At 32.5% G+C, this 19,772-nt stretch overlaps 2 protein-coding genes across 4 annotated transcripts in view; one reads left to right on the forward strand and one right to left on the reverse strand.

The window, feature by feature from the left end:
• LOC132733613 (uncharacterized) overlaps positions 1-19,772 on the reverse strand; it is a 36,814-nt gene that overhangs the window by 13,072 nt on the left and 3,970 nt on the right. The window lies entirely within an intron of this gene.
• LOC132733614 (actin, cytoplasmic-like) lies at positions 13,632-19,721 on the forward strand. The gene is made up of 3 exons (XM_060720277.1): positions 13,632-13,738; positions 14,295-15,180; positions 18,973-19,721. Exons 2-3 carry the CDS (start codon positions 14,304-14,306, stop codon positions 19,704-19,706), a joined length of 1,611 nt encoding a protein of 536 aa, XP_060576260.1. The 5' UTR covers positions 13,632-13,738; positions 14,295-14,303; the 3' UTR covers positions 19,707-19,721.

The following is a 19,772-nucleotide window of genomic DNA, read 5'->3' on the forward strand; positions in this document are numbered from 1 at the left end:
AAATTAGCAAATGTTTACTACGTCAAGGGCAATAACTCTACAAATACTGAATTAATCCACAGGTGGATAACTTCACATACTGAGTAACATTCCTGTGAAGTTTCATGACTCTATGTCAAATACTTTTGAGCTATGTGCGACAGAATATGACAACAGATGGATGAACAGGTGGACGGACGGAAGCAACACAGTTTATATTATCCAATGATGTTACTTAAAAATCTCCTGAACAAAACTATCTCTGATTTATAACAATATAATGGTCATACCAAGGGTCGTCTGTAAGCCAGAAATAAGTTAAATGAACATGGATGTCATTTTTTTAGCGCTCGACTTGTTTTCGAAGATAGAAATAGAAGTATTGTTACAGTCATGTTCGCGTTGTCGTGTCATTGCCGTCCCCAAAAAATTTACGCTGATCATAACTTTTTATGGTTTTAGAGTCTAAACTTTGCTTGATTTTTGCTCAGTTTTGCTATTAGTGGCTATAACTCTCAACGCATTTTCTTCAAACCTGAAAACAACAATCTTTTAGGATAGACCTTCAAGTTAAACAGACAGAAATTGACCTTTATCCATAAATGGCATTGACATTGAAAGTCAAATTATTGAAATTTTCTTCATTTTTCTGCTATAAATGGCTATTACTTTGTTATTAATAAATGGATTGACTTATTAAGAAACAACATTCTTAAGGATAAAACCATCTGCCATTTCTTTAGACAATCCATCAAGTAATGACAACGTTTAAAACTAGGAGGATTGGACGTTCGATGTTAATCGCCGTATGAACTCAACTGCGGATGTTTCTTAAACTAAAAAAATATCATCATTTTCATACTCTTAAATTTATATTAAAATCTGCTTAAACCAGTGCTCGTGGGCGTTGACGGTTATTTGCACTTATTAGTACTGTCCATAAATAGGCTTAATCAAAGCGAGTCTTCAGCTATGTCTTTTTTAAAGTTATTTAGGATTCCGTTTTTTTCTATTTTAGACCTTTGACCGCTGACATCAATGATTTACATATTTCAAGCGACCAAGTGGTTAGGGTGTCTGCATTTCTACCCAGGGATCATTGGTTCGAGCGATAATCGGGTCGTCAGTATGACATCAGTGCTGGTTGGTTTCAGGAAGCGTACGCGAAAGTAATTCATGTTAGTTGCAAGAATTTGTTTCGCAATCGAGCCTAAATACATATGTTTAAACCAACTATATGTGAAATACACTAAGTTCAATCCCCAAATGTGACATTGACATTTGAGTTATGGACATTAGTCTTGCACACAACACATTGTCTGGGTATTGTAGTGACGTAAACAAATTTATTTTGAAATCCTATCTTGCATGCGAAAGGTTTGAATTGTACACAAAATACATGTATATACCTTTCAAACACACACGCACATACACAAACAATGGTAACACATCATGCTCCGAATCTAATTTATTGCGGGGCAGGATATGCAGAATAATCAAAGTATGAATGGTCTTTTTTCTGTTACTTTGTGTATTCTCTAACCTTTAGTGTAATCTTGTTTTGTCTTTTGTTAAACACAATGTTTTCACCTTCATTAAGACAGTGTGCAAACTTCCTAGGAAATGAATGAGAATGTAAGCATTTATTGTGAAATAAGTAAGTGGTATCTTACAGCTATGACAATGGTTATAAATCTAGCATGTTTTTTTTCAAGAGTTGTTTTCTCTTTGATCTTGATTTGTACTTAAAAACGTTATACACTTTTGCTCTTATTATTTTTAGTACTGACAGGATTGATTTTGGATTTCAAAGTGTTGTCTTTTCCATTAGAAGAAAGGATTTTCCGTTTAACTCTTATTGACATGGTCACATGCATATTATGTGGTGCAGAAATGTTGAGCATTTGAGTGCTTTCTAGATACCTCTACAAAAATATATTTACATCATCATTCTTTTTTTACTTTTGTCTTCCTTTTCTGTGTCTAGTATTTTATTAGTGAAGCGTGCTGTCTCCTGTGACAGCTCTTGTTTAAATATAAAGCCAATTTAGCTCCACTCGGCAGCAAAAACTGAGCATTATGCCACTTTAAAGCTACTCTTGTCAAGACATAGATTATCTAAACCTTTATTATCTAGACCTACAAGGTAGGTGATCTAGGCCTAGAATTCATATTCAATCTACGCATAGAATTCATATAAATCTAGGCATAGAAATCATAGATAATCTAGACATAGAAATCATAGATAATCCATGCCTAGTAGTTATAACAGACATACGAAATCTAGTGCAAGATTAGCATAAAATGCATGGAAAAAATGATTGTTCAAGAATTCCCCCTGACATTGAGATAATTGTTAATTGTTGAAAATATGTGGAAACATATCCATTAGTAAATAAAGAGTTAACTTGTTGTTGAAATAGTTCGTACAAATACATCCTGCTGTTTCAAATTAAATTACTGATAGAAAAAGTCATCTAATGAAACCTTAAACATGCGCTTTTCAATCATTGAATTATTATTGCCGTTGCATATTTTTGCATAGTTCTTTTATAAATATCATACTGACCACTTTAAGTCATCCCCTTGGTGACATAACTTGAAATCACGCCTAAGAAAGCCTTAAAGTATGATGAATTGTATTCTGTCGTTATTTGGTTTTAACCCTACGCAGAATGCACAAAATGCATCATCCGTTTCTAAGGGAAAAGGTCTATAAACTCATAATATTTAGAGTGCAAAGTTAAAACTTAATTGCATCCGCGTTTTATGCAGTAAGTTCGCCAATTCTGTCTGTATTGAATAAAATAAAACGCACCACTGTCTAGAAATCAGTATCAATTTATATTTGTTTTATTTGAATACATGTGCCACTTTATGAACTTACATTTATATGCGACCTGAAGGAATTAAATTAATTGCGTATGCATACGTGTCAAGATCAGATGACCGCGGGTGATGGATCTATTGCCCAAGTACTAATAGCTACAGTTTGTAGTTCTCATTAACTTTTAAAATAAACAAAGATACTCAAGAAATGTGTGATCAAATATATTGCACGGTTAGGTGTAATATCATATATTTAAAATAAAATCTGGAGGATATTTATGTGCGATTTTAGTTGATTTTCGTAGTCGCACACAATGGCTGTCGAATCATGTGAGTTTATATATACATCTTTATAATTATTATGCGAAAGAATTTAAACAAATTTAAACAAATATTGTTTAAAAATGTGTTTTACTCTTTTCTCTTGGAGTATAGGAGTAATATTTGAACTGTTAAGTCTTATCATAAAAAGGATTTATTAACATTTACAATACTATTTATTTGTATAGAAATCGTGACCCATGCGATTCAAGGATTTCCATATGTACAAACTGCTTGTTTTCATCGATGCTTTGTTAGCCATCATATTACCTTTTATGAGCAAAAAGTTTAAGGACAGTGTAAGAGTGCTAAAAACTTTATTGCCAACACAGTTTTTCCTTTCTCGTTGTAGTGCATGATTGCATGACATCCATTCACTGGAAATCTTAATAGATTAATCATGCTCTTCCGGTATACAGTAATTCTAACTTATGAACTGTTTGTACTGAAAGGTGCTAAGCATTTTATCTTGATAACCCCAACATTGACAATGGACAGTTTCATATATAGAGGCTGGTCAAGCCCATTTATGAAATTTCCCCGGTTGTGACATGATATCCAAATGTTGGTTTTTAGAAGCCAATAATCTATGTTTATATATTTCCGGCTAATTTAGCTAGATTTTAGTATATTTAAAAGTAGTCAAAGGTTTAACCCTTTGCCTATTGAATTTGTGCTTTTAACTTTTCCTGCTTTGAATTTAGAACTGTTCATCAAAAGATTAAAGGGACTCAACTGAGGTTTTTTGACGTGACGTACTAGAAATAATTTTGCAAAATTAATTTTTCAATTCATGTAGGTCTAGACTAAAAATGTTTATGCAAAATTTCAGATCATTCACTTACTCCGTTTTTTCTAAAATAATCATTATTTGTGAAATATGACTCAAAATTGAAAAGCATGCAACGCTTTTCACTCAAATTTGGTTGAGAATAGCATAAAAATACGATTTAAGATTTATTTCTGAGTGTTTTCTCAATTATCTTTTTGCATATCATTCTGTTTAAAATACCTCAGTTGATCTAAGTAAGAAATTCAAATTTTATGTTTTTGGGCTTTTGGACCTCAGTGGAGTCCCTTTAAATGATTTACAACTTGTGACACAAATATTAAGCTGCCAGCAGTAAAGAGCCTGCATGGTCAATCTGGTCTTTTCTGATGGCAAAGTCAAAATCACATTCGGTTCTAGAAGAACATAGACTTCATTATCTTAAGAAAGCCTTTTTGACACCAGTGTTGAGTAAATATTTGTTTTTATTTAAGATGCACTCCCATGGTAAAAGTTTGGTAAAGATTTACGAGGAACTTGGTACGGAAGTGTTCCCTGATGAATATTTACCCGACGATTATGAAGGTCCTTCAGCCGGAACTAGACAGGAAATCATTGGTAATGTATTCTTAAGAATTGTATACTTTATTTGTTTTATATATATTCTTTTTGTAAAAAGAATATATCATAAATATACATGTATATGATTTTTAAAGGCCCATTATGCCTCAGAAATTCATTATTTTTCAATTCTTTACAGTCGAAATGTCAAACTTGTGTTAAATAATGGAGTCAAAGCATGTTGGCTGTTTTATAACTGAGTACAGTAGTCGTGGAAGTTATGTGTTGTAAATGTAACAAAATGTAAACAAAGTAGTATTTTGACTTCCATAAAAATACTGTTTCATTATAATTACCCCTATTGCCAAAAGATAAAGTGATAGTTCATGAATATAACTACTTAGTATTTTGGTGGAAAATGTAACAAGATACCAAAAATAAGGTTTAAAAAAAATGATAGCATTTCTGATGCACAATGGGCCTTTCGGTATTAAATATCAATTTAATGGCATCTGTAAACAATTGTCCCGTATTTCATTTCAGTATTTCGTGATCATTCGAGATCATCGATTCCAATACTTTTAATGTTTAAGATGTAATAACGCTGAAGCTGGTGCTAGGGGGCCTGAGAGTCGTCGTCCCTTCCATGACCTATCTAAATGAATGTGGAATATTTAGATTTTTGTTGTTTTTCATTGCACTAAAAATCTCTTTTTTTTCAAAATCTTTAGATTTCAAAAACTTTATTATCAAATTAACATGATACATGTTTCCCATGTTACAGAACAAAATATTCAAGACATGCAGAAAGAAGAATTCAGGAGATACATGTTGGAAATGTCTAGTGGTAAATATTTCGTGGACACAGAAAAAAGAAAATCGGCGGAGAAACCTCCCGAGGCTTCTTTCCGGAAACTAAATGTGGACTGATTGTTCAACAAAACAAACATTACTTGTCGGACGAAAAACTGAACACATTAATTATACATGTATATATGTATATTGCAATGTTGATACAATAACTTAAAGTTTTATCTCATATTCAAAAAATTTCTTATTTTGCCAAAATATATGGGTTTTTCTCTACAAATTATCAATCTCAACGAACATGCCTTTCACATTTAAGAATTCCATTATAATGAATTAATCTGCAACTTATTTAATGTTTACAACGTTAGAATGAAACGTAATTGTCTAGAAGGTCAATTTTGATTAAATAATAAAATGAACGCCACGACGCGAGAAACCGTCTTAATTGATCACTCACAAAAAAAATTGCATACAGCCGATTTAAATGAGTCCTCCTTAATTGCGTAGTAACACATTTAAACACGAAATTTTTAATCGTGGTTATTGTTTTTAAGTTATTATTAGAATTTCAGTAGGAATTTTAGTAGAATAAATGTCTATAGATGTATAATTAACATTTTGAATCAACAACAAAATATATCATGCATGTTAATTTATCAGAGCAATCGATTGATATAATATCTTACTGACTTTACCAGTAACTGTATAAATCTACAACAGTAGCTGAAAGTATGAAAGAATACTTAAATCGCCACATACAGGGGCTTTATAGAATAAAATACGGTTGTTTTGATCTTAATTAGAACAGTCCTATTGAGTATCTGGATTCCTGTTTTATAGCAATTCAAAATAAGTTATTTAAAAATCTAACATCGCAATTAAATAATACTAAACATCATATTTTTCTAAATATTAGACAGAAGCAAAATAAAATTCAAATCCTCATCATGGAATTAACGTTTTAAAGATTTAATATGGTCTTTATTGATAATTCATTAAATTATTCTGAGAGAAGCTCAGTGATTATCGTGGTCAACAACAAATCGTTCGCTATCGAATGATCCATTGTATTTTTATCCGTTTTCATTCATTTTTGTTCATTCCCCATAGGATTGGAAATCCCTGTGCCGCTATTATTTTGGAGAAGCATATCAAGTCACAACAGAATATTTCGGAGATACTGAGCTGTGATTTACCAGAATTGAAAAATTGAATCTACAATCGCGACTGCGGACCACGTATTCCGCACAAAAGGTAAATTTTTTCAGTTTAGAAAAATTTAGCAATGATATAGGGAAAGAGTTTTAATATATATCTCAAACAAACATATACAATCAATGAATTAAATCATACTTAGGATAACTAATAAAAATTACACATTCTTCTCAACTCATCTAAGGTAATAGAAAATACATAGCCTCACCAGTATTTGGTTTGGAAGCAAATAAATAGCAGTGCTTTAAGACTTTAAGGGATTTACTATCATATTTACCATATCGTAATGTTATATTTTTAAGGACAAATAAAAACGTTACACTGGTTACGTTGGATTTTATTTAAGTTGGAGGGGCGATAAGGCCTGGCAGAATGAAATATCGAGTTAACCATATGCAAGTTCCAGGTACTGATTCAAGAAATCTTCATTACTAAGATTTTACTTACTTTCTAGTTACTCGGCAATCTGAACTGATTTTGACACTCTTATCCGTTTTTCCCAAAGACAAAATATGAACACTGTAGTATTGTTAAAAAGCACTTCAAATCGCAGCAGTAATTAATGCTTTTCAATATTACAAAATAATTTAAATTTTTTTTTTTTAAAGACATGTGCGGTGTTAAGTTGATGCGGGATTCGCACATCTAAAGGCATGATTTAGAAACACTTCAACAGCTGACCGATGTTACAGAGAAGTCATCTACAACAAACAGCCCGTACGTTACCCCAAGCGGTCATGGCGGCAATGGAAACCCGTTCTTGAGGGATTTTTTCAAACCAATTATTGGTAAAAGGTAAACCTATGTTTTCTCATTTAAATGTAAATGTGGTAAACTCAGAAAATATCTTAAACATGAAAATTTAAGGGTTAATTGTTTCTTTAATCGTTTACAAGTAGCTTTATTTTCTTCTTGATTAACTTTATATTTTGAAGGAAATGTAGATACTTAAAGAGTATCTGTTAAAATACCTCATTATTTAAATAACTTTCTTTATTTATTATTTAAAATTAAAAAAAAAAAGGCAAAAAAAAAAAAAAAAAAAAAAAAAAAAAAAAAAAACATAAGGAAATGTTTCTGTAATCACATATTAATAGAAAATTGTTGTTACATAGAAATGTCTCCACATGTATATTCTTCGTGATCAGCATAAAATATTCCGGAACAATATATTATGCAGACGGAATGTCACAACATATATCCAGCTAATACACTTTACAGTTAATGCGAGATAAATCAATTATTCTGTAACATTTGTTTCTGGTTGAATTATGTTTATATGTACAGATGGTCTTATTTTACATTTACAGTTTATGAAAATTAGTCATGTGACCAAGTTTAACTGTCGTGCTCTAAAAACTGTCCAAGCTCTTCCATTCTTTTTTAACTCTCTGAGTTGTAAATGTGCTCAGAATAATGTTTTTTTTTATTTATTTATTAAAGCCATATTAGGAAATTATTTTTGCTGCATTTTCATGACGGAATGTTATATTTTCTATAGATAAAATTCCTCGTGCACTTCGGTTCCAGTAGACACACGGGTGGTTATGGAAAGTAAACTTGAAGGCGAGGATTACATTCAAGCTTAGAAAGAAAAGTGATATCCTGGTTCCGGTTCATGTTCGTCAATTGCGTTTATTAGCCGTAGTGAATGCAGCAGGGTCCGCGAAGTTGGCGTTGCGTTCTCATCAAGATCAGTAAATATATTATATTGCCAATGTTACAACAGCTTCGTGAGAATTACAATATCCGAAGACTGTTTGTTGTTTGGTTGTTAAAAACGGCCATTGTTTCGTATTACAGAAGAAAATGAACTTATTATTTACTGTCATGTTTTATAAGTTTTAAAACGTAAACGTAGAATAATACGTTGTTGAACATTATTACTTTGGTATATACTAAAATGGTCTGATTCAATTCTATGGGAACCTGTGCATACTAATACACCCACCAAACACACGTTTGGTCTTTGACCGTGTCTGTCAATATTATGTTTTTCAAGCAGTATTAGTACTGGAAATTCCTTTTTTACAGCTTTAAACAACTATAATTGGAAGTGAAAGTAAGAATAAATATAATTTCGTTTAAATTTTCCATACAACAACAATTAACTCATTTAATTTCGAGATCGGTCATTATTAAAAGGATCAAAATATACTCTTTCAATAGTTATATTCTCATAACTACTCTTTGATTAAACAGTTTTCACGTCATATAGAAAGACATTCTCCTAGACAAAAATAGTGATTATAATACCACATTCGAAAAAAAAAATGTTCATAAACTGTGCTCAGCGGCGCCCTCAAATATTTAATATAACGGGTATAAAGATTGAATCATTTTAATGACATATGTCATCTGGGTACTTGAATAGTGACTCTTCTCCAGAGAAAATTGCACAGCAATGCTTAATTCTGAAACTGCAAAACTTGCTAACTATCATTATCCAAAAATAAAGACAATTTCAATTACTCTCTTAAAGTTATAGTTTCATGACTTGAACGAACAAAATTACGTTATCAATGTAAAATCTCTGTTTGTTTACAGTATTAAATAATTTATATTTACGTGCTCCATAGTACTAGAGAATTTTCTTTTTTCTATATTATAATTTATATAGCTCATAGACTTAAAGACTTCGTCCTTTGTTTCTTTTCAGCATCATAAAATTATGAGGGTTATTTGTTGTTGTGTAAGAATTGTTGTACATTGATAAATTTTTCCCCTTATGTTTGCGTAATACATTATCCTATATATATTGACTGATGCAAATCTTTATATCCTTCGTTTTAGATTTTGCTAATTAACAAAAATGCTTTTTTGCCAATAAAAGTTTTATTACCTTTTCATCTTAGTAGCTAAATGCTATATCTGAATCTCGATCAAGAAGGTTTTTTGACTTGATTTAAATCTTGTTTTTGGGTATTTTAGGTTCTGTGGACTGTAAAAAAATTGCCCTCAAACTTTATAAAAGGAACCTGTCTCCATCAGTTTTAATAATATTTAAAATATATGAAATGCCAACCAAATGATCGATTTAGTTTAAATTCCTGTTCAGGGATGGTAGTGGTCTTATAATATTATGTTTACCCGTCAACGCTCCCTAGGACCACCGGCTTAAAAAGGGAAATTTAACATTGAAACATAAATATGAATTAAGCCTAACCCCGCTAATGCATTTCAAAATAATCCCTTCGACAAATACAATATACATGTATATCAAAAATACTTGATGAATTCTGTACAAAAAAATTTAACCTCAACATACATAAACAATACTTTATTGAAATGAATATTTACATAAGTATATTTACAACATTGGTTGAAAGAAAATATCAAATTTAGTAAACTGTAAGTGAAGTTTTCTTTTTCATTCCTTTCACTCCAAGAAAAACCATTAGGCTTAATACAAATAAACACTTTCTAGTTAACAAATAAATATAAATACATGTATCATTAAATCAAATGTATATGACAAAAGAAACAAAATATTTACGAATTTGAAAGACAATGTTATTAGAGTATCAGAATTTCTTAGAAAAACATTCCTGTGCCAATACTCGGTCCCACATTTCGTCGTATTCTTGTTTAGAGATCCACATTTGACTGAAATTAGTTAGAGAAGCGAGAATAGGAACCACCCTATCCACACCAGAATACTTCCGTTCTGGTGGCGCAATGACCTTGACCTTCATAGAGCTGGGAACCAAATTGTCTAATTCACATTTTCATTCTATCTGGCAAGGCCGGGGAAACATTGTTGACCCTCCTGAAAGAAAACGACATTTGAATAAAAGATCTTTTCTTATGTCTATAATCAGATTTCATAACACTTTTGTTAAAGTAGTTCGTGTATTCCTGCACTCTCCATTCCAATAAAAGATGGTTGGGAAAAGTGATTCAACACAGCGGAAACGTTCGTTGCCAATAGTAATTACTTGTCCATCCGGAAGTTCGTAGCTTTTCTCTATCTGAGAAGAACTTGCTGCGACATTTTCATTTCCTGTTCAAAGTCTAAAGCGGCAAAAACACAATTTTTCTTTGATATCGCGAACTATTTCCATTTCGGAGGAAGATGCGTGAAACTGTATCCGCGTTCATTTAAAAATTCTTGACAAGTATTTTGTAAGGTCACGACCTGCAAGATTTACACGTTCAACGGCATGTGGTAAAGCATAACCTTCGTAAATCGGTACCACGTGAGATACCCCATCACCGATGTCTAACAGCCCCACAAACCTGTTGTCCTCCCGCTGGCGTTATAAATGATAGAACTGCTTGTATTGACACGTAGAAAGAAGGTATGTTGAAGGTTTCGAACATAATTTCTGTCATTCTCTCTCTATTAGCTTTCGGGTTTAATGGCGCTTCTGTGAGTAGTACCGGATGTTCTTCAGGAGCCACACGAAGTTCATTATAGAATGTGTGGTGCCAAATTTTCTCCATATCGTCCCAGTTAGTGACAATACCGTGTTCAATAGGGTATTTTATAGACAAAAAACACCCCTATCGTTCTGGGCTTCCTCGCCAATGTACGTATCCTTACCGCCCATCCCCGCCATCCAAATATCATACTTCGGGTGACCTGTAATTGCAGGAAACACGGCTCTAGGTGCGTCGTCACCTGCAAAGCCGGCCTTACACATTCCGGAGCCATTGTCAATCACAATGCCGGCAATATCATCGTCGTAGCCAAAAGTCATTGTTTATTCTGAAAATTAAATGAAAATACATGTAAATATAAATGCGGGTAATAGTCTGTTAATACAAAATATTTTAAACATCGGTTAAAATAATAAAAATACCGGAATTGAGACGATACATTGGGTACTTAATATATTTCTAGCTTAATTATATCTAAAGAATACATAAAGAAAAAAAATTATGCTCTGCTTTAAAAAAGCAAAGAAATGAAAGCTATTTATGACAAATGAAAATGGATGTAAGAATTTCTTAATATCCTTACTTTACTTACCTATTTTGTCTTTTTATTTACTCAAAAATATTATATGAATATACTCCGCAAACTGCTTTTGATGTGCCTTGGGATACGAAATATACAGCAGTAGATACCCTGTCTATTTTTATATAGTCGGCGATATTTGTTGACGCCTAAAAATGCGTCAGAAAGTTTGTCATTCATATTTTCTGCGAAAGATGACCCTATATGGTTAAATCATTATACTCGCGTTCTTATTTTTACCCGTGACCTACAATATTAACATAGTTACTAAATATAGAAATGATAGTATACTTCCCGCGAAAGCCTCGTCACTGCAAAAAAATAATCAAGGTAGATTCTATTACAGGAAGAATTTTAAATAATACCATTTTCACCAAATAAATATTCAATACTGAAAATAACAGAAATATATATAATAAATGTATACGTTCTATAAAGAAGTATTTAAGTATTATAATTAATATTTATAATATTGGCTGTCGCCATCTGAATGTAAAGCAGTGTAGCTACCTGTGGCTTAACGAGGCATAGGAATCTAAATATAGCCATATATACATTATTTGTTATGATAATCTATTTATAGCTTAAAAGCTCTTATTCATATATATAATTATGAGATTTACCATATATGGACAGGCAGATTCAAGTTATTAATTGTTGTGTATTATACACAAATACGACTGTAAAGACATAAACATGTTGTTTATCGTCACTATCTAGCAAACATAGAGATCTTTTTTAGTGTTATACACATCATATTTTAAAAAAAAATCATTGGTAGGCAAATATGTTATTGTTGTTATTTTTTTAATCAATTTAAAGAAATTTTCAATTACCTGCTATCAGATTTTCTAATATAATGCTGTAAAGTTCTGTCTGTCTATTTTGTACGCATAGACCATTGTAACCCTGGCCCTAACGTACACCGGCAGTGTGCAGGTTCTATCCGTGTGTATACATTAGTCACTGACCCCGACCACGGGACACTGAGGGATTACATCCATCAGTTCCCGCCATGCAATGTCAATTTATAGGTTTTGCTTTTGGCGCCAAAATAGCTGGAGTATGTGGGAATTGTAACCGTAAGGCGGTGCCTTTACCCTGCAATTCTCAGGAAAGGGGACCGAGGTAATGATTAGCTGGTTCATTGTCAAAGGAAAAAAGAACAATAAAATAGATAATAAGCAAGTGTTATGCGTAACATTTTTTGTTTAGTAACCAAAACCGTTGATCATCATCCCTATATAGCGGAGGTAATTAAATTGTGCAACAAAAACTTATCTTACATTTTGCCGCATTGTAACATTGCTCGGCATTGTACATTCATACTTTTACACTACAGATAATGTGGCTGTTTTGAACTTTAAGATAATATTAGAGACTTTCATAGTTTCCTAAACTTTAAAATAATAGAGACCTTCATAGTTGAAAAAATAGAGAAATTCACAGTTGCATTTATAGTATTATTCCATTTTATCACCACCAAAAAAATTTAATGTGGCCTTTGTTGATATTATTTTCGGTGAATAAATACATAATCTTTAACAAAGTTCGCATTTTTGAACAATGAATGCAAGTAAGTGTATTGCGTGCATGTTTTATTATGCATATCATATGCCATTTATAGAATATTTTGTACAATTTCTTTATTAACATCTTTTTTTGGTTTTTAAATGCCTTAAAATGTTATTCAACACATATAACACTTTGGTATGTAAGTAGATGTACTTATCCGTATATGGGTAACTTATTATCATATAAGGACGATCTTTTTATAGATTTAATGCTCGGGTAGTTATACTGCTCAACATAAAAAAGCCTATGTCGAAAATAAACATCAGAAATATACAAAGTTATTTTTATCACAATCTTAAATACTTTTATCATCTTAATTTACAGGATAGAATAATATTTGCATCAGAATTATATTCATTTAAAAAAATGTAACGTCGTTAAGAAAAAAATAATTATGACATTGTACCGTAGTCCAAGCAGTATACAATCATATCTTTTTTTAGCATATCTATTTTTAGTAACACGTTCAAATAATGATTAACCGTACTGTATATGGACTGGATACAAGTATGTCACAGACAAAAATAAAAGCATGAACAATAAAGATTACCATATAGGGAGAAAATTTGTAGAAAAGCTCCATGTAATTTTTGACTATGACACATTCGCAAATGGATGCTAACATATAAATATGCGCGTCTTTACGGTAATTTGAATTATTAACAAACTTTCAGCTGTAAACGTTATATATACGAATATATAATTCTTAATTTGAGGTAAGAAAATTTTTGTGTTCGATACTTTGAAATATTTTTATTATTATTGTTCTTATTGTATATGATTTCTAAAATTTATATCAAGTGTTTGCTTATATTTTGTCATAGATGATAATTTATACCTCGAGTTAGTGAAACGCTGTTTCTTTTTTTTTAATTTAGATTAATGAAATATATCAGTTTTGTGGAAAGTTTTGAATAAGATATTTTGCATACTCAGAAATTTTAATGACATATTATTTGTAACTCGTGAATACACTTTGTTTAAATCAACTTTGGTTATACTATTGGCTGAAATTTATATATAGTAGATCACTACATACAGTTTCGACATTTTCTACTAGCAACGAACTTTTGATTTTTATATAGCTATATATCTAATAATAATTAAAATATTACTGATAAGGAGCAGAAAAGTGTCTCTGATTTTTATTTATTACAGCTGTAATTTTTAAGTGTCATGAAATGGTCCCTCCCGGGTAATCACCATCATTTTATCGCACGTGCTATTCTTTGCGAGCATTAATTGATTAAAACGTGCAATTCTAATTTTCAGAAATAAACAATGACTCTTGGCTACGACGACGATATTGCCGGCATTGTGATTGACAATGGCTCCGGAATGTGTAAGGCCGGCTTTGCAGGTGACGACGCACCAAGAGCCGTGTTTCCTGCAATTACAGGTCATCCGAAGTATGATCCTTGCATGGTAGGAATGGGCGCAAAGGACACGTTCATTGGAGACGAAGCTCAAAACAGGAGAGGAATGCTCTCCCTACATTATCCAGTTGAACACGGTATTGTCACTAACTGGGACGATATGGAGAAAATTTGGCACCACACATTCTACAACGAACTTCGTGTGGCTCCTGAAGAACATCCGGTTTTACTTACAGAAGCGCCATTAAACCCGAAAGCTAATAGAGAGAAAATGACACAAATTATGTTCGAAACTTTCAATACGCCAGCTTTCTACGTGTCAATACAAGCAGTTCTATCATTATACGCCAGCGGGAGGACAACTGGTGTGGTGTTCGACGCCGGTGATGGGGTATCTCACGTGGTACCGATTTACGAAGGTTATGCTTTACCACATGCCATTGAACGCGTTGATCTTGCAGGTCGTGACCTTACAAAATACTTGTCAAGAATTGTAAATGAACGCGGATACAGTTTCACATCTTCATCCGAAATGGAAATAGTTCGCGATATCAAAGAGCAATTGTGTTATTCCGCCTTAGACTTTGAACAGGAAATGGATGTCGCAGCAAGTTCTTCTCAAATAGAGAAAAGCTACGAACTTCCGGATGAACAAGTAATTACTATTGGCAACGAACGTTTCCGCTGTGTTGAATCTCTTTTCCAACCATCTTTTATCGGAATGGAAAGTGCAGGAATACACGAACTAGTTTACAACAGTGTTATGAAATCTGATATAGACATAAGGAAAGATCTGTTATCAAATGTCGTACTCTCAGGAGGGTCAACAATGTTTCCTGGCCTTGCAGATAGGATGAAATGTGAATTAGACAATTTGGTTCCCAGCTCTATGAAGGTCAAGGTCATTGCACCACCAGAGAGAAAGTACTCAGTATGGATAGGTGGTTCTATTTTATCCTCTCTATCAAGTTTCAGTCAAATGTGGATCTCTAAACAAGAGTACGACGAATGTGGACCGGGTATTGTACACAGAAAATGTTTTTAAGAACTAACTGTTTAGACTAAACGTATAAATATTTTGTCTTTCATTTTTTGCAAGTATGTATAGATTCTTTTTTTATCAAACGCAAATGAAGATACATGTATATGCATAATTATTTTTTCACATAGTAGTTGACTTTCACATATTACACGTGATTGTATGATTGTATTATATAAGACTTTGAGAATGAAAAACGATTTCTCCGTAATTTGATCTGTGTATGAACATGAATGCGTGCGTGTGTGAGTGTGTGTGTTCATATTTCATTACATTTTTAAATAAAACATAAAAACAGATTTTTGTCCTGAAGTTATTACTTTTTTTAGTTAACACTGATGCCTGAAGACGGAAAACAAGATATTCTACAAAATAAAATGGATGAATTTGGACCCTTCTTAATTCGTTCAACACATATTTGCAAAACGGTACTGGTCTAAGAAAAACGAAAGTCCTTCTCTGCGTTGGACCGTTTTAATCAAAAATATGCCGCGCATATTCACCACCGTGATTTGTATTTATATACATTCTATATTTTATACCCGTTATAGATTTTACTACTTTCCATATACTAGTACAGAGCAACAGATAAGCTTTAAAAGTGAATTGGGTATTACTCCATCATTTCATTTGGAATTGGGTATTGGCTCCATTTAATTGGGTATTCCCAAACTCGATACCCTATGATTTCAAGATCAATTGGGTATTCAATTATGAAGATATGAATTTTATGGTTTCAATATCAATAAAATTAAAACTGTTTTATAAAGAAAATATAATAAACAATTTGCTAGAACTTTTCACAATTGTTTTATTTTTTTATATAAAATGCTCATGTTATATTTCATAATATTTTTAACATGTTCGTTTTCTGACCGACTACTGTTTTGTTTCAAATCATTTTCCCTTTTGTACGACGCCATATTGCCTTCAAAGCGTCTATTGATACAGCTGGGACCTACTTAATGACGGTCTCCGCAAAATCAACGGTCTCTGCCGGTCTGTTAAGACCGTCGACCTGAGTAGACAAATTGACGGTCTCATGCTTAATTGATATGGCTTAGTCGGTCTTTGGAGACCGGGACCGTCGAAGACCGGAGACCGTTGATTAGTTAGCATTGATTCGGGAATATTCGGATAGCATGCATATCGATATAATTTGTCCAAAACTACGAGCGAACGACAGATTAATTTTGCGGTGGTGAAAATGACAATACGCACGGGTTTTTAAGACAATTGCGTATTTTATTTTTTTCAATGGGTTTTGATACGCATTCTTAAAAAATCAATTGCGTATTTTATCAAATTAATTGCGTAAATACGCAAATACGCACCTTATCTGTTGCTCTGCTAGTATAACTTACTATATCTATATTTAGTATTATATTTGAATAAAGGATTAACTATTATGATATTGGCTTAAATGAAATGTCCCTGACGACGATGGAAGTATGAACATAAAAATTTACCATATGTAGTATAGATTTATAGAACAGTTCCACCAGATGTAACAATTTAAAAACAACAACAATTTTGGATCAATTTAAACAACGAGAGAATATTTGGTTTTAAGGAAAAGGTAATACATTTATTATTTTCGATCTAGATATATTTGAATTATTGTCAATTTTGACTGGGTGCACATTTTATATTTTGAGCCGATATTTTTATGTGTATTATTTTAAAAGTATAATGTATTATTGAAGTAATGACATAATTAATTATGGTATATATCAAAGGGAAATAATCGATCATTCTGTTACCTCCCTTGACGGGAAGTACACAGTCAGAGTATTACATTACCTGCAATTACTGCAAGTCCTTGTGCATTCTAAGTTTTGATTAATAAATTGAAAGCTTAAATTAACCAGTGATTAATAATCAGTATAATTATAATGACCATATTTGGCCGAGAGAAAATAAAAACAAACATACACACTCTGACTGGCAACGAATATGGCAATCTGATCTCCTCGGCTATTATGCTTCGCAAGACCCTGTGTTTTACGATTGGTGCTTTTGTCTTACTCATGACGTCATAAAAATTAGCTGTCCTTAATAAATAAGAAACATAAAGTTAGCTGGTCTACAAACGGCGAATTTTCCTAAAGAATCTCAAATAATGATAAAATAAAAAACAATGGAAATGTATCAGTATCGTCGGATATTCTTATTTAAAGAAATTGTTTGATTTTTTTCAAGTTCTAAAGAAATTGATTGATTTTTTTTAAGTTCTAATAGATTTAATAAGTAAAAGCATTTATATGACGAAGAATAGTATCTTGATCTAGAATATTTTATTATCTGCTTTATAAACATAATGTAATATCGGACCATGTATCTCCCACTTAAAGTCTTGCCAGCAACATCCATTATAATTATATTTTTTTCATAGTCTGTTGTTATGTTTTATACTACATACTATTAACGTTATTATTTTTGTATAACAGGCCAATTCACTTTAACTTTCATATTAGGAGGAAATAACACAAATGTAAACAAATATTTATTTGAAAATAAACAAGTTTATTTTGGGATATTATTTATAAATAACAATACAAATTATGTTAAAAACTTGAATCTGAAAGTACACAGACAAAAGTGAGAAAGTGCGAAAACTTAATCGTTATTCTAAGTGACAAAATGGCATCATTTTGTCAAAATTCATGACAGAGCTATGTCCTCTTGCCTAGAAAATAGGATGGTGTTAGAAAACCAACTATTCCAAGTTTCTAAGCAATATCTTTATGGACATAAAAAATGGGGTGGTACGAACAACTTTACCGAAATTCTAAGCCGAAAAGGTTATTCATTGTGTCAACATGTAAATCAAAAACAAAGAGCTATATCCTCTTGCCAAGAAGTGATAACAACTATTCATAGTTTCAAATCAATATATTTAAGGACATAGAAAAAGTTGGGTGGTGTACGAAAAAAACAAAATAACAAAAGTTTGACGCCTACGACGGACTCGGTTGCTTTGGGGTAGACTCAACTTCCGGTCAGATTAACCAATGTTGGTTTGGATTGATTTGGGACCGGGTTGGCATGTGCCAATTTGACTTGTTCAATCCAAAGCTATGGTTTCATATATGAATTTGTACATATAAAGAGTTCCGTTTATATTTCAGAAAAGAAATGTCGCAAGGCCACGATGTCGGCATTGGCATTGTAATTGACAATGGATCCGATATGTGCAAGGCCGGCTTTGCAGATGACGATGCACCAAGAGCTGTATTTCCGGCAATCGTAGGCCGTCCTAAGTATGATCCTTGTATGGTTGGATCGGAATTTAAAGATACGTATGTTGGCGATGAAGCTCAAATTAAAAATGAAATTTTGTCATTGAAATCACCAGCTGAACATGGAATTGTCACTAACTGGGACGATATGGAGAAAATTTGGCACCACACATTTTACAATGAACTTCGTGTGGCTCCTGAAGATCATCCGGTATTACTTACAGAAGCGCCATTAAACCCGAAAGCTAATAGAGAGAAAATGACACAAATTATGTTCGAAACCTTCAAATTACCCGCATTCTACTTGTCTGTCCAGGCTGTTTTATCATTGTACGATGCCGGCAGAACCACAGGTGTGGTGTTCGACTCCGGTAATAAAGTATCTCACGTGGTACCGATTTATGAAGGATATGCTTTACCGCACGCTGTTGAACAGATTAATCTGGCAGGAAAAGCACTGACAAAGAATTTGTCAAAACTTCTGATTGAACGCGGATATAGTTTTAATTTTGCCTCTGAATTGAAAATAGTTCGCGATATCAAAGAAAAATTGTGTTATTCCGCTTTAGACTTTGAACAGGAAATGAATGCAAGTTCTTCTCAGATAGAAAAAAGCTACGAACTTCCGGATGGACAAGTTATTACTATTGGCAACGAACGTTTCCGCTGTGTTGAATCACTTTTCAAACCATCTTTTATCGGAATGGAAAGTGCAGGAATACACGCACTAGTTTACAATAGTATCATGAAATGCGATACAGACATAAAGATAAGACTTTTATTAAATGTCGTACTATCTGGAGGGTCAACAATGTTTCCCGGCCTTGCAGATAGAATGAAATGTGAATTAGACAATTTGGTTCCTAGCTCTATGAAGTTCAAGGTCATTGCACCACAAGACAGGAAGTACTCAGTATGGATGGGTGGTTCTATTCTCGCTTCTCTACCTACGTTCAGTCAAATGTGGATCTCTAAACAAGAGTACGACGAATGTGGACCAAGCATTGTACATAGGAAATGTTTTTAAAACTGTTGAGATCATATGTACACTTGACTTTGAATTTTTATTTTGTCAGTATCAAATTCTTGTGAA

Source organism: Ruditapes philippinarum, unplaced genomic scaffold (assembly GCF_026571515.1).
Source record: "Ruditapes philippinarum isolate M1 unplaced genomic scaffold, ASM2657151v2 ctg5169_1_1_1_1, whole genome shotgun sequence".
Taxonomy (NCBI): Eukaryota; Metazoa; Mollusca; class Bivalvia; order Venerida; family Veneridae; genus Ruditapes; species Ruditapes philippinarum.

Excerpts from the sequence above, each read along its gene's own strand:
- LOC132733614 (XM_060720277.1), top strand. The coding sequence starts at position 14,304 with ATGACTCTTGGCTACGACGACGATATTGCCGGCATTGTGATTGACAAT. Across the intron at positions 15,181-18,972 it reads TATGAAATCTGATATAGACA|CCGCATTCTACTTGTCTGTC; the intron begins TAAGGAAAGATC and ends CCTTCAAATTAC.